This window comes from Nothoprocta perdicaria, unplaced genomic scaffold (genome assembly GCF_003342845.1).
Source record: "Nothoprocta perdicaria isolate Ctin4 unplaced genomic scaffold, notPer1 scaffold_73, whole genome shotgun sequence".
Classification (NCBI taxonomy): Eukaryota; Metazoa; Chordata; class Aves; order Tinamiformes; family Tinamidae; genus Nothoprocta; species Nothoprocta perdicaria.
The window spans coordinates 2468329-2483572 of NW_020456010.1; the positions used below are offsets into that span (position 1 = coordinate 2468329).

The following is a 15244-nucleotide window of genomic DNA, read 5'->3' on the forward strand; positions in this document are numbered from 1 at the left end:
GCTCCCGGGCCGGGCCGGCCGCTCCGTCCCGGCCCCTGCGGCGTCCCCGCGGGCCCGGCCGAGCGGGCCGCGCTCACGTGGGGCTGGCAGCTACAGGCCCCGAGTGCCGCTCCGTGTCCCCCTGCGTCCCGCCCTGCCCCGCGCTGCTCTGCGYCCGCCGCTCACGCGGGCCCGGTGCTGTGTGCCTCTTGATGTGGCTTCGGGGTGGTGTCCCTCCTTTGAATGATGGTGTTTCTAATCCTCTTGGGATTTTTTTTTTTAAAGTAGCCTGGTGCACATTCAAGCTCAGCAGCTTGAATCAGAGTGTCCTTTTATATTCCTCTCCTCTCCTGATTTCACATGGGCCTATCTAGGCCTTTCTTAGGTAACCGACCTTGCCCAGCCTTCTTGGAGTAGTGCAGAAAGGATGTACCTCACTTTCTAAAGAACACGTTAAGACCTTCTTATTTTTTCTCTCTACTTCTTTTCCCACCCCGTAGGATGGAGATGTGATTAAGAAGCCGCCCTCCGTGGACACGGCAAGCAAGAGGTGCCAGCAGGTGCTGCTGGAGCTGGAGGGGGTGCTGCAGCACTTGGAAGTGATGTTCCGCTTGACGCTGGTTCCCCGCGTTCTCATCCTGCTTGGTGGCAATGCCATGAGCCCCAAGGAGCTCTATGAGCTCAACTTGGAGGGCGTCTGCGTGGGCAGCGCCGAGGAGAGCCTGGAAACCCCCTTTTGCCTGCGAAAGCTCTTCCACTCGCTCTTCGTTGCCGACGTCTTCAGCGAACTGAAGGTGCTCCCTGCCGTGGGCACCGTGGTTATGCTGCAAGGACACCGCGACTGTGGGGCTGAGTGGTTCCGGCCCAAGCTCAACTACAAAGTGCCCACTCGAGGACGGAAACTCACGGTCAGCTTGTCCTCCGATGGAGACGTCAGTGCCTCATGTCCTCAGGCCGTGGCCTGTGACTGGGAGGATTACATATGGTTTCAAGCACCAGTGACACTCAAGGGGTTTCATGAATGATTTGGGCTTTATAGGATTTTAATGAATTATCGAGTAACCTTTTTGGTGCTGCTTTGGGTGGTGACTATTTTAGCAGGCGTAATTGCATATTCTTGTCTTTCTGGATCTCTTCTCCAGGGCATCAACTGTCTCTCTGTAGCTGGACAGTGTTCATCTTGTTGTGAAACAGCTGTAACACTCTTCTCTGTATGGAATTGATACAGAAAGCAAATATCCTTTAAGGCACAGTTGCACATTCTTTGGGGACCTCAGCTGTGGCAAAGGAGACAAACTTGTGCTGGGAGTAGAACTTCATCGCAGTGTACTTATTGGCCTGGCAAATACTGGATACAGTGTTTTCTCTCCTGAGAAAAATGCTGAGTTTTGATGCAGCAATTCCTCTATCAATAATTGCTACTTCAGCAAATTGTTTTTTTGGCTTTAAATAATGCACATGATTATTACTGCAGCTGGSCTTTCCAGGGTTTGCCATAAAGGATGTAACAATTCTAATGTATTCCACTGCTGGGAAAGGAGATCTTTCCCTGCAGTTGGATCAGATTTGAGTACTCTAGTGTTTGCCACTTCCTTGATAAAACGAGACCTCCCCTAATTCCCTTTTGACTAGTTTATCATCCAAAGAGCAAGACTTCTCAGCAACTGGGAGATTTCATACCTAGCCTTGGAAAAAGAGGTTAAGCTGTCCCGTGGAGGCAGGAAAGCACCTTTTGGTGTCTCTTTACTAAAAGACAGCCCTGATAATTTGTTATACAGTTAAAATCAAGAGGAAGCAATTTTTATCCTTGTGCTGTGCAGAGGAACATAGGACTCCTGCCCCATCATGCTGGTTTATTCTCAGTTAAAAAAAAAAAATCAGTTCTTGCCTGCTTTTACAAAATGTTAGAGTCCTGGACTGTAAGCCTTGCTGGAATGTGGGAAGAGACAAGGTGGATGTGATCAGCTTCAGCACTCCTTTAACTGTGAAATTCTTGCCCCAAATCAGAAGGCCCCGTGTTACCTGCAGGTGGAACTTGAGCTGTTTCTTCTGTGCCACATCTGCTGTCTTGGGCAGAATGGGACAAAGAGAGAGACCTCAGAGCACACTCTTGAACTAATGTCCACTGAAGTAGTCTTGAATCAGCTGGTATCAACCTGCAATGCAGTGAGTTTAACAGCTCTAGATGCATCTTTCCTGCTTAAAACTGCAGGCTACTGGCAGTGAGGTTGCCTGTAGCTTCTTACTAGCACTAAGTGTCGCTTGGGATAGTAGAAGATCTGTTGAAATGAGATAAAGGAGGAAATAACCRTCTGCACTTACTGTTATTTTTATTAACTGTCTGACCTTTTGGACTAGARTAAGATTATAGGACTGGAAGGAAGGTAGTTAAGCTGATATTTTTGAGCTTGGAGAACACTGGGAGTGCTGTCTCTGCCTTGCTATCCATTGTCAGCTGTGCACAAAGATGTAGTGACTGCTAAAGCTAGCAGAGAAACTGCTAGCACAGAGGAATTGCTGAAAAGCTGCCTTGTGTGCAGCATTGTATGCAGCTTGTTTGCAGCTGCCTGCCTCTGTGTGTGCCCTCACAGGTGCCCTGAAGGAAATGCAGCTTGGGCAGGTGCAGTGTTTGTTGTGCTCAGGAAATTAAAGCCCTCTACTTACCCCAGAATGCATCTTTAGGAATGTAAGAATGCTGGCACTCAAATATTTAAAGAAGCTTTTGAAGAGAAGCCTGGATTCTGAGGAACAAGGAGCTAGACCCGTTCCCCTCCCTCTCTTAAATGAGTGCAATGTTATTGCATTAAACTGTTTAYATATTCTGTTATACTTGAACTTTGAATGCAACAATAATAAGGTGCTAGGAATGAAAGAAGACAAGAGGCTTTTTCTTACGAAGAGCTTTAGTGCTTAATTACCAAGTTTAGTAGCTATAATCATTCCCATCAAAATAAAATGCTGGCTTCTGTATGTGTGTGTTCTGTATGTGGATTTCTTTAATCCCTCCCAGCAGCGCTCCTGGCGGCAGCAGAGCAGCGTGCCCCGCTTCAGCTGCAGGCTCACAGCTGCTCCACCTTCCTGACAAACTGCCTGATGTCTTGGGCCAGGAGCCTCGGCTCTTCAAAGGCAGCAAAGTGCCCCCCACGCGGCATGTAAGTGTAGCTAACGATGTTCTTTAATTTCTTCTTCGCCCAGGTGCGTGGTGTATGTGCCAGCTCCTCAGGAAAGGCTGCAACCCCAGTGGGAACGTGTACACTGTACCTGAAAAAACATTGGTTAGCTGCATCTTTTAAAAGGCAATTCCTAGGGAAAGCCTATGAAATCCTACTGGTGCCTGTAACTCACAGTGAGTGGGAGAAGTTTCACTACAGCAGCTCATTTGTGGCCTGTACACAGCTCAGGTGCTCTGCTTGTATTTGGGTCTCTTTGAGCTTAAAAATCTGTTCTATCTAAATATATGTAAAAYAGAGCTGGCCTTGTACCTTAACAACTTTAAACATATTGAGTTTTTAAGCTTATCTTGCTTCATACCTCTATTCTGAACAAAAATGATTATGAATCTTTTAAGATGTTCTGCATTGCATTGGCAGCAAGCCAGCTTATGCGTGGTACAGGTTCAAAAGGAAAGTGGCCTTTATACTTATCAAGATAAAATAAGAACCTGTTTTTTTTAAATGAGTTAACTTTGTTGCAAGTGATTTAGATGCCTAAACGCGCAAATGTCCAAACCCAATTTCTCTTGCAAATCTATCCTGAACCTGCCACTTAGTTACCTCTGAAGATCAGTGATATTCCTGGAGAAGTTCTCCTTGTAGAAACGCACTGAGGATACGATGGAGGAGGTCACCCAGTAAATCATCACATTGGTCAGGAGGTCATCGAGAGAGTATTTGCTGTTGAGGGGAAAAAGAAACACGTTTTGTTCAAAGCTCTTTCTCAGTATACAATAGTGGGTTCATGCACAGAAGTTCTGCTGTTTTACACTAATTTTCAAGCAGGAAGTTAAGTGGCATCTGTGTGGCTGGAGCAAAACTGCCTGGTGCTGAAGCAGTACTTGCAGACAGTCTATTTTAATTTAGAACTGCTCCTTGTCATGTGCAATCTTTTGTCTTTTAGAGTCAATTTAAGCTGGCAAATCTGTTTTTCCATCTCCTCATTAGTTGCCATCACCTTTTTAAAGTCTTCTCATGAAAGAGCATCTGTTTTCTTACCTTTCCAAGCCTCCGTCATCCTTTCGAACAAAAGATCTATTGGTCCAGGTAGAGAATTTCTCCAAAATGTATGCAGCAAGCCCCACAGGGGAGTCATTCAATCCACAACCTAATTCAGGAGAAAAGAGAATTCTTGTATTTGCATGGCATTGCAGTACTTCAGTTAAAGCAAAACTGGGTTCTTAAGAGTTCTTGAAAGTTTTTGTATGATAACTGAGCAATGAGTTTGTTTTATTGGTCCTACTTCTTTTCTTCACAAATTTGCCCCGAAGGAGTTGAGGCTGCAACTGACAGCACTCCTACCTTTGGCAGTTTCCCTCCTGGAGAGCTTAGGAGTTAAGCAAGTCCTGCCAGKTTCCTGGTGATTGCATGGAAGAAGCACCACATAAAGGTGTTACRCACTAAAAAGATTTCAGGTAAGCTATTTGAGAGCGCTGGCCTGGTTAGGATGGATAACCAAGCCCCTGAGTGCTGTTTCATCACCCTCTATTTTTAAAGATGAGAAGTGCTGTGCAGCAGACAACTGCATGCTCTTGGGGAACATTAATAGACAGAGACCTAGCATGTGTGTAGCATATCATCCACATGTTCTTACCTATAAAACACCTAGTAATTGCCCAGATAGCGGTGGAGACTTGTCTTGGGGAAAAGTGCAGTACCCTGTGTGCTGCAGTTTTTGTTACAGCATATTATCTCAGGTGTATTTGCACGCAACTTTAGCATTGAGTAACCTTGTGGAAGACCATGCACAAAAAAGTTTTGGTTAATAGTGAACATGGCTAACCCTTTCCCTGCATTGGCAAGCCCAGAGTCAATTATTATAGGTTATAAGCTATGTGAAGGCTTTGCCTGGCTCTAGGTCAAGCTGAAACATGTTATCTAGTGCATGACCCACCAGCAATAAACATTTTCAGATCTTCTGGGGCCCTTGTTCTTTTTTATATTTTTTTTTAAATGAGCTTTTCTTCTGTTTAAATTACTTTGCACTTTGTTGACATCATTTTTTTATTGGCCTTTCTAATCAAACAGTCACTCCTAATCAACCAGATTTTGCAACTCTCTCCAGTTAGCTTCAGATTAATCTGTGTCCTGGAAATCTGACAGATTTTTCCCTTAATAGTTAACTTCTGCTCTAAAGAAATACAGATTATGTTGAAATGCCCAGGTCCCAGCAGAGATTTTTGTGATACTCTTCCCTCCACTGAAGTCTGGACACTTATTCCTATACTTAGATTCTTATGTTAACTATTCATAAATCCATGATGTTAATCCTTTTTCCTAAGRCACTTTTATTCTTTAAGAACTTTTGGAGAGATCTTGATTAAAAAATTGCTTGGAAATCCAGATATGCTACTGCTCTTTRATTCTGCCAGAACTTTGACCTGTGAAACATGATTTCTTTCTACAAAACCATTTTGGCYCTTCCCTGTGACCTTATCATCACCTGTGACTCAACTCTTCMTCCTTTAGAATAGTTCTGCTACTTTGCCTATCATGGTGACTAGACAAACCAGTTTATATTTTTTTTCCTGCACTCGCCTCCCCTCCACTCTCAGCTCTTAAACTGGTATCTCATTTACCTCCTACTATTCCTTTGCTGCTGAGATCAGGTCAAGCAACAATCTGATCGTCAGTTTCTGAGTTATTTTTGAACGTCTCAGGGACTTCCCAGGATGAGGCTATTTTTCCCAAGGACTCCACAAGTGCCACTTCAGTCTGAGACAGCCCCCCTGTCTTCCCTGATGAGGGATTACTACCCCTACGCTTGGTAACTCTTCTGAGATGGTCATATCTTTCTTGAGAGCCTTTTTATATTGACCTCAGCAGCTCCAACAGGYCTCCTACTTTCAAAGTATTAGGGCTGAATCTGTCTTTTTGCAATTTCACATTGCATTTGTTTATGATTTTCTCATTTTCACCCACTTTCATTTTTAAAAATACCTTCACTTTCAAGGTATGTGCTTCACTTAGGTGGCTTTATGATGAGGTGATCTTTAGGCCACGAAAAGCCATACACCATTTTAAGGAGTCTGAAAAGTAATATCTGCAGAATCTCCATCATGGGTTCATTACCTGCAGTGTCTGGTTTGGTGGCTTGGAGGTGTAGGTATCCAGATTCTCGCAAAATGTAATGTATGTTCTTCTGGACAAAAGGGTACATACGACGAGCATCTTCTCTGGTGAAGCCTACAAGCCATGGTACATAAGCCCCAATCATCACAGACAAAAACATCCTCAAACTGTATGTAATTATGAAGACGACGTTCAGATGAAGTCCTTTCACAGACCTAAATCACATTAATAGGGAAAAAAAGAGTTGTGTTTTTTTTTTTTTAAAGAGTTTCTGTTTTCAGATTTTCTAGAAAATTATCTGACTGGAGTTGTGTTAGAAGTATTTCACTGAACCAAATACATTAAAAATTGTTCAGGTTTTTATTATTTAAAAAATATAGAAGGTGCTAGAAATAGCACAGTTGGTGCCACCTCTATCCAGCCATGCCATTGCAATGATGTTAATATTAAGCACTCAGTTTTATGGATGTGGCACCATGATGTGCTGTAGGTAATCAAGCTGCATTGGGTGCTTTCTGAAGTAGTGTGATGGAAATACTAGATCACACACAGGAGTGCTGCAAAGCATAATTGCAATCCAGAGCTCTGCTTGCAATCTAACAACATGAGGAGCTTTCCCCCTTGATCTGTTTTCTGGCTTAAGCATGGTTGTGGTGCATACTTTTAATTAAATGCTAAGCAGTGAGCTGTGATGTGATCTTCTAAGGTAGGTGTTTTGTTTCTTTTTGGTCAGCCACTTTCAGCTCCACATCTCAGATAGGGAAKTGCTGTGCTGGTACTGTTCAGGTGCTGAAAAGTGAGCTCCCTCCCTTCCTCTCTCCCTGCAAGTTTTAAATTTCTTAATCTCTCTCCTTCCTGAATTTGAATAGAGATTTGCCTCGAGTTTTCAAGTCTAAATGCAAGAGAGTTTGCTTTGCAGCTAGTGCAGATGCCAAATAACAGTGAAATTTAGGAAGCCTGAAAAATGAGCCAATATCAATATAAAGCATATGAGCATAATTAAATGCACAAGGTTGGAGATGTCCCTGGAGGACACAGAGGGGAAAGGATGAGAGGGAGGATGGGGGCTCTGCAGTGAGAAGATAGGATAGAGCTGAAGGCCACTGTTCTGTGCTTGCTGCTGCTGTTACTCACTGTGGCAGCATCTGGGCCATGTTGGTAGTAATTTGAGCCCCCCAGTCTCCTCCCTGTAGGTAGTACTCCTTGAAGCCCAGCCTTTTCATCAGCTTGTGAAATATCCGAGCAGCTGCTACGGTGTCAAACCCTGCAGGTAAAGAGAAAAACTGTACAGGAAGCCTTTTGTCCTAATGCGCGTTTGCTGAATAGAGATGGAGGTTTTGATAGGGGCACATCAGTGTTGTGCTGCTGAGTAATGCCAAGGGCACGGAGTGCTTTGCTGGCCTCCCTGCCTCTCTGACTACAGGGAACACGAGACAGTATAAATTCAATGGGAAGAGGAGAAAGGAGAAGGTGACCTTGGCTTTCAGCTACTCCTACGGGCTAAATCTCCACAGTGCCAGGTCCCACGACCTTGGCCGTGTCAGTGCAGGGAGCCAGAGGGCTTTGGACACAGAAAGCCCTTTTGTGGCTTTTCTGGCTGTAGGAAACTGCCCTGGGGAAGTGATACATGTTATAGAGACTTGCTGGGAGAATGACAGAGTAGGTTGAACCCATCTGTGTGGGGGCACAAGTCTTCAGAGAGATTTTCAGAGGGTTTAGCAATTTGTGTAAGATGAGCTGGCAGTCCTAATCTCACACCAAGGACACATGCTGATAACAATGTCGAGAGGAGCCAACCATTTCTCATTTTACAAYTAGAGACAAGACACCAGGCTTCTATGCATTAGTGCAGAGTTAAGTTCACTGAACTTGAGAAAAACCCAGAATGTGCCCTCCTGCATCCTCAAACTGCTAGGCCGAAGGGTCCACTGATGGCAGGAGGGTTACTTCAATACTCTTGTGACTCCAGCAGAGCCTTTTCATCACTTACCTTTCTGGTGAGGTGCCTCTGAGAAGCCGTAGCCTGGGATGGATGGGCAGATGACCTCAAACACAACGTCGTCCTCACCGAGGCCGTGCTGGGCCGGCTCCGTGAGCAGAGGGATGATCTTGTAGAACTCATAGAAGGAGCCGGGCCAGCCATGCACCATCAACAGGGGATAAACAGTTTGGCCAGGAGAGAYGTGGGGAGGCTTCACGTGGATAAAATGGATATCGATCCCTGCCAGAAATTCAAAACAGGTAAATGAAACCTCAGGTTTCTGTTCTGGACCTTCAAGAAGGAGGGAGGAAAAATTCTAACTAGTTTTTAAAGCAGAAATTACATGACCAACTGCTGAGAAATAGCTGCCTATCTGAACGTGGATACTGTGCCTCCTACTGCACCTATGTCTGCTCTTCCATATATAAGCAGGGATATGTATCTGAGTCCCAGCTATGTGGGTCACAAGAGGTTAAGAATGCTTCTCCTGAGGAACTGSTTTTATAGAAATACGTAGTGCTGCTCTTAAGACATATGCAAAAACATGAACAAATCATATGGTTCATAAAAAGTGAAACATTGAAAAGAAAGTAGAATATACAAGTTTTACCTGAAAATCACTTATCTAAAGGCTAGCTAAGATAACCTGGCTAAACTAGTGAGGGAGAGGGGGAAAGCACCTAGTCTAAGAGTTTGGGTAAATTTGGCAATTTTCAAGGGTAGTTTCAAGGTGGTATCATGAGGACAAAYTCAATGCCAAAGGTACTCTGTTCTGATGCAGACTCATATTGCCAATTTTAAATGGTCTTAATGTATACAAAGTTAGCAATAATACAACCTACACTAATGATATTTCACTCATTATCACTCAGCTCTATTATGCATAGTGTTATGTTAAATATTCTAACACCTGAAATCCCCCTGGCTTTCCTCAGTAAGCTTCAGAACAAAGTGTTTCAGAGCACGGGGCAATCTCTTCAGGCTGGTATTCACTTATCCCAAATGTGCCATTTGYAGGGGCACAGCGAGCAGGGACTTTGAAGGTGCACAGCGAAACAGCAGTTGTGAGGACAAGGCAATTTGGGCAATCTGTGACCAACTGGACAGGCCACTGAGATGTTACGGGGAGGCGTATTATAGAATTCTTATGGATGGAAAAGACSTTCAAGATCATCAAGTCCAACTGCAAACCCCTTCACACCATGCCTGCTAATCTACGTCTCTAAGTGCCTCATGTACAAGACTCACATGAACTGCAGAGACGCCCTCACCTTCGATGGTGGTTTGGAAATGAGGATATTTGTTCAGGATCTCCACTTGCTTGCGCCAGTCAAACTGGTTCCTCCAGTAGGCGACCACCTTCTGCAGGTAGTCTGAGTTGAAGCCATAGTGGAAGGCAGCCCCCTCGAGCGGCGGCGTGTAGCGGGCCTGGTCGAGGCGGTGGTGCAGGTCCTGCAGAGAGAGGCACACGCTGCTCTTGCAYGGCTGGCCAGGTGCCTGCATGCTTGTGCACCAGGACACAAGTGCTCGTGGGCAGCGTCCTGCACCTCTGCTGGCTTTTACTCCATTGCCTCATACACGGAGAGCCTTGCTAAAGAAGTTGCACGCTCTGCACACCCTCCTCAGTCATTTATATGAGGAATATACTTTTTTATAAGTTATCAGTTTATACAAGGCAGGCGGGAGTACTGAGGTCCTACTCTTGCCCTTCTGATAACTTGCTATGTAGGCTTTTTGGTGCTAGGAGCGTTCTGGCACTGCTGGATGGGAAGAGAATAAGAAGTGGGGATCAAAGAGTGGGTATTTCTGAAGCTCAGTCCCAGCTAGTTGAGCTAGTTGGCTGGAGACAGAGATGCTGAGACTCAGTAAAGCTTCATCTCTCCACTCTTCCAGGCCTCCCCTTTACTAAAGACGTCCATGTGCCCCACTGCTCTCCCTAAACCTTCCCACCCTGCTTCACCATCCTCAGACCCACTGTAAAAGTCTACTGATGAAAGTGTAGGCTTCTGCTGGGAGCAGCTACAGGTTGCACATAGGGTCTGTGATCTTGGAAACAAGATCTATGGGACAATACGAGGGATTTGAACTCTCATCTGCTTCATAAATGATGCTTATGCAGTGTATCAACTAACGGTGGCAGGTGCTCATACTAGAGTATGAGCACAGTGGTGATATCCCTAAGACATCATCTTCAAGCGGTGAGATGGAGGTGAACTGGCTCCACCTCACAGCTTCCTGCCCCTCCCCACATCCCGGCCATGGGTACCTGAATTTCTTTGTCAGATGTTTCAATCCGGAAGGGCCGTATTCTTTCATCTTCTTTTAGTTTTTTTTCACCTGTGCCCCACCATCCATCACCCATTTCAAGAGTCTTCATCTTRCGTCTAGACATCATCCAGCAAAGCAGCATCCCTCCAACCCCCAGGGCAGCTGCAGGGAGCAGGACTCCCTTCTTCTGAGAAAATTCAAAAGACCTAGGGAGGTGTAAAATTATAAAATGCAACAATGAAAGTGTCAGGGTATTGGGGCTATGCAAAGACTTGTATTCACCCTGGTTGGACCTGCATGGTAAGGAATGCCCAGAAACCCCAAGCAATCAACACGGGCTGGGGATTGCTGTTRCTTTCGAAAATTTGGAGCCTCTCCCCCCTGAGTAGCCAGTTCCACAAACTTTCACATTAACAGTCCCAAAGCCTCAAAGTTACCTCTGACATTGCTAATTAGAGGAGCTCAAGTCCRTGTTGATCATTACTTGCTAATCAAAAGGTTTCTTTAGTCCTCTCCTTGTGAACTAGCAGGCTCCTTCTCTATGGRATATTTCGGGGGAACAGGACTGAATAGGATATTGGCAATGACTGGGATGGTAGCAGCTGGAATGCTCCATGAAAAGAAACTGCAAAGCCAGAATGGAGAAAGTGCAGAGAGAAGGGCCCTCAGTCTCTGGAAAAAGAGAGGTGTGGGACCTGCCCCTCTTAAATAGCACTTTATACATAGCTCCTCTACAGATTCAAACATCTTTTAGGGTAACCCTGGCCCTTCATGATTGTGTTCCACAGGTGCCAGGTTACGTCTTTGATGCTCCTATTTCTTTTCTAGACAGTCAAGTTTCACACTTTCTTCTGGGCTGGAAGCTGATTTTAACCTGAAGGACATTTCAAAATGGTTTAGATGCTCAATCAACCAGTGACAAATGAGGTGTACTTCCCCTCCCTCTGAGCTCTGTGTCAAGCTCTCCAGTTTCCCTCGGGGATGAGCCTGTGGCAGGAGGCTGTGAGAGACTATAAACGAAGATTTTGTTGTTGTCATGCAGGGTAGGGAAAGGACTATGCTGTGCCCCACTGAAGGGTCTGAAGAAAAGTGGAGGCCTCGGCACAGACCAGCTGCTTCACTCACCTGATCCGGGACAAGATGCTCTCCCTACAAAAAAAAAACAAAAAGCAGAAATGAAGATTCTTTCAGCCTGGCAGTGCTGACTGGTACCGATCCCTGGGGACACTGCAAACACTGTTGTCTGCCTGCACCATGGGATGCACAACCATGCACAGCCATGGGATCACAGCCAGTTTAGCCACCTGGAGGCATCTGGAAGTTTGCTTCTACTTTTGGATGAGACAGAAGGAGAGGGCCTCAGGACAGGGATTCTGCACAAAAGGAGCATTTCTTTGCTATATTTTAACTAGGTAGTTTGTTTCCATAACACTCCCTCCTGCAGCACAATTTAGATAAGAGACCCTAGACAACTGGGTAACGTCCTTGCAGTGTTTCAACCTGCGAGCAACTGTGTTACTCCAGCCAAGAAAGTCGTTTATTTTGATCACTGTAAAGGGATAGATCTGCACGTCTGGCAGGGGCCTTTCAAGATCAAGGGTCATTCTGCTGCTGGTCGTGCTGTGCTGGTGCCAAAGGGCTGATTAGGAGAAGCTCGCGGGACCTTTACCTGAGCAGTGTTTACTCAAGCGCTGGGCCTTTGCTACTCCTAACTACTCCTGACTAGATACTTAACTTTAAGCTCCTCTCCCCTGCGGGAAAAACAAAATGTCCTCCTCGGTTCTCTCGTAGCCTAATAGATTGTCTTCTCGGAAAAGCAGTTAGAAATCTAGATTTATTAGAAGCAACGAGGGAAAGTCTTGGTATCTCATGCCATGGAAAGCAGCTAATGCTGGCAGCTGTGTGGTGTCATAATTAAGATATCCAGAGACAAAACAAACACATACAAAAACCTCCCAAAGGACATGAATCTCCATGACGAAAACCCGAGTCTGCTGGCTGGTTTTTCTCACCTCGTGTCATTTCCCCACATGGCCCCTGGCACAGCATGCAGTGCCGGGCAGGCGCTGAGGCCCTTTGGTAACTCGCTCTGCAACAGCTCTGGTGTGAAGTGTGAGGAGATATTTCCTTAAAGTGCTCCCAGCCAGGGGGAAGAGGGCTCCCTAGAGCAAACACTGTCAGCCTCCACTTCCTTGTAGGCAGGGCAGCTTATGCAACTGGTACTAACACCTACCTGCACTTGCATCCTGGAGTTTAACTAACGAGAGGCACAAAACCTGGCACCACGGCCATAACACTAGCCCAGAACTGCCAACAAAACAAGCGTGTCGGAGAGCCAGCTCGCTGAGTGACACGGTCCAGGATAATCTCTTCCATAGTTACAGCTGTGAAAAATCAGTGGGATATTCCCAGCATTTTCTGGTGGCCTAGCTAAGCCTGGCTTACCCTGCAGGGCTTTGTCCCACCCCGGCCCCAGCCTAGCGGCACGCCATGCTCTGTCCCTGGCTCCCGGTGCCGTGGGGCTCTCACCAGGCGTTGGGAAGGACCTCCTGCCACATGTCTGCTCCTTCTCCTTCTCCACTYGAGCAGCTCCGAGCAACGCAGCCTGCAGTCTCCACCACCGACTTCCTCTTTGGCTGCGTGCTCAGGGACGACCCAATCCCTATCACTTATTAGTGCCACCTATTGCTTACGCGTGTGGTTGCAAAGCAGKTCAGTGAAGTTCATCAGCAGAGGCGAATGCAAAGTCCTGCACGGGCAGGGAATAGCCTGGTGCGCCCGTGCAGGCTGGCTGCCAACTGCATAGAAAGGCTGCAAGACCGACCTGGGGTCCTCAGGAGCATGAACACGAACCTGGCTCAACAGGGGCCCTTGTGACAAAGGGCAGCTGCGTATCGGGCTGCGTCAGCGTGAGCGTGGCCAGCYGGCTGGGCACAGGGATCCCAGTGGCGCTCCAGAAGGCAGTCCCAACCTATAGGTTCTCTATAATCTGGTTCTTGTTCATGTGCACCTGTGATGTGCAGCAGCCAAACCAAAACAAAACAAAAAGGAAACGCTAAGTCATTTCACTTTTCACAAAAAATCAGTGCTCTGTTTAGCTAAGGGAATGACATTTCATTTGCCTGACAGTGTGTCCAGTCTCACTGAGAGAAGAGTTCTCCTTCCTAGGCTATTACAGTTACCCTGCTGTGTTTCACCCTAGGACAGAGCTACATTTTACAGTCAGAGGAAATGACTCCTGCTTCAGTGCAATGCTCAAAGTGAAGTACCATTCCCAGGGAGATCTGTGATGATCAGGTCTTGCACTGCTGTGGGTTTATATGGACTCCCACCACTGTCAGAAGAGCTCTTTGCAAGAAAAACTTGTAAATCACTTGTTCAAAATTCAAATTATTGCCATGYCATAGCTATTTCTGGTTATGCCTGCATGGATTACTTAGCTTTAAAGTTCAATTGCCAAAACAAAGCCAGTTTTTCCAAGCACTTTGGGAGATGCCAGAAAAAACTGTATTTAGAAGATTACAGCATTAGAAACAGCCAAAAGAAGAATTATGATCCACGTGGAAGGCAGCTGAAGGAACTTGTAGGATGCATATTAAGGTGYAATAGCCTGTGGTGTCCCTAGGATACAAAGGACACCTTGAGAAAATTATGCTAAAAAAAATTACTTAGTACTAGAAAAAGGCATAAAGGCTGGTGGAATTGGACAAAAGTCTGCCTTAAATATGTAAGAGTGAAAATACCTGTACCAGGAATGCTGGAGAAGGACCAGTGAAGTTAACTAAAGCTGCAGAGAAGGGATAAGGGATGGGCAAATTATTGTTGTCAAGGAGGCTCCAGAAAATCAGAACAACTTTAGCTAAGGCACAGGAGGAAACTCCAAGGCTTTTAGTGTCCTGGGGCTAAAAGGCAAAAGAAAGAGTCCTGACAAATCTGAAATAGCTGAGGTTCCAGAATCTGGCCTAAAGAATAAATTTTGTCTATGAGTGCACAGAGTGCACAACTCCAGGCAGTAACTGGAGTTGGAGTCAACAGGCTACAGATGATCTGATTTTGATGTATGACCCATAAATGTACCTATATCAGGAAAGGTACCTTGAAAGGTGGTTCAGAACACCCCGAGAGACCTTTTTTTTGACAGTTTTTAAAAGCCCACACTGATGAAAGTTTCTTAGCCCTCTTACAGCACAATTAGAAGGTTTTCTGCCTCTGTCCTGGTGCTGTGATTTTGCTGGTCCAGATGCTATTCTGCCATGTAGAGAAAGAAAAGTGAGAATGATACTTAATGTTCTCCATCTCAGTATTGCACCTCTACCTCTGTCTCCCCTTGTTGCCACCTTGGTGTCCCTTTACAACCCACATCCTTTTTATAAAGCGGTTACATGTTTCCAGTGCATGAACTGCATATTAAAACGGAGCTCSTTTCCTACCTCTGTATCTCCGTTGTTCTTGTCACGAGTCATTTTTCTCACCCTGAAGCAATGAGAGAAAATGTGCACATGGAAACATTACCAGAATGTATTTTTTCAGCTGCAGACTTGCAAGGGGAGCCAAACATAACACAACGGGCCAGCTCTCCCAGGATCATCCGCACATCCTAGCTCAGTGCAAGCTGCTGCTGGAGAAAGGGCCCCAAGGGCCGAGCTGCAGAGGTGTGTGCAGCAGTTTTGTGAAGATTGCGTGCCCTCTACTGGCAAAGAGGAGCTTGAGGAGCTTGCACTTTCTTTTTCTT

General features: G+C 45.8%; 2 protein-coding genes across 2 annotated transcripts; one reads left to right on the forward strand and one right to left on the reverse strand.

The window, feature by feature from the left end:
• Nucleotides 1-222: 222 nt before the first annotated feature.
• On the forward strand, nucleotides 223-2595 carry MAD2L1BP (MAD2L1 binding protein). The gene is made up of 2 exons (XM_026051176.1): nucleotides 223-228; nucleotides 480-2595. Exons 1-2 carry the CDS (start codon nucleotides 223-225, stop codon nucleotides 1002-1004), a joined length of 531 nt encoding a protein of 176 aa, XP_025906961.1. The 3' UTR covers nucleotides 1005-2595.
• Nucleotides 2596-2972: 377 nt separating this feature from the next.
• LOC112957521 (epoxide hydrolase 1-like) lies at nucleotides 2973-13155 on the reverse strand. The gene is made up of 10 exons (XM_026051167.1): nucleotides 13042-13155; nucleotides 11638-11661; nucleotides 10511-10718; nucleotides 9516-9696; nucleotides 8254-8484; nucleotides 7398-7527; nucleotides 6264-6478; nucleotides 4191-4299; nucleotides 3753-3872; nucleotides 2973-3240 (listed from the first exon to the last, which is right to left on the reverse strand). The coding sequence occupies exons 1-10, from the start codon at nucleotides 13068-13070 to the stop codon at nucleotides 3039-3041; spliced, it is 1449 nt and encodes a 482-aa protein (XP_025906952.1). The 5' UTR covers nucleotides 13071-13155; the 3' UTR covers nucleotides 2973-3038.
• Between the last annotated feature and the right edge of the window lie 2089 nt (nucleotides 13156-15244).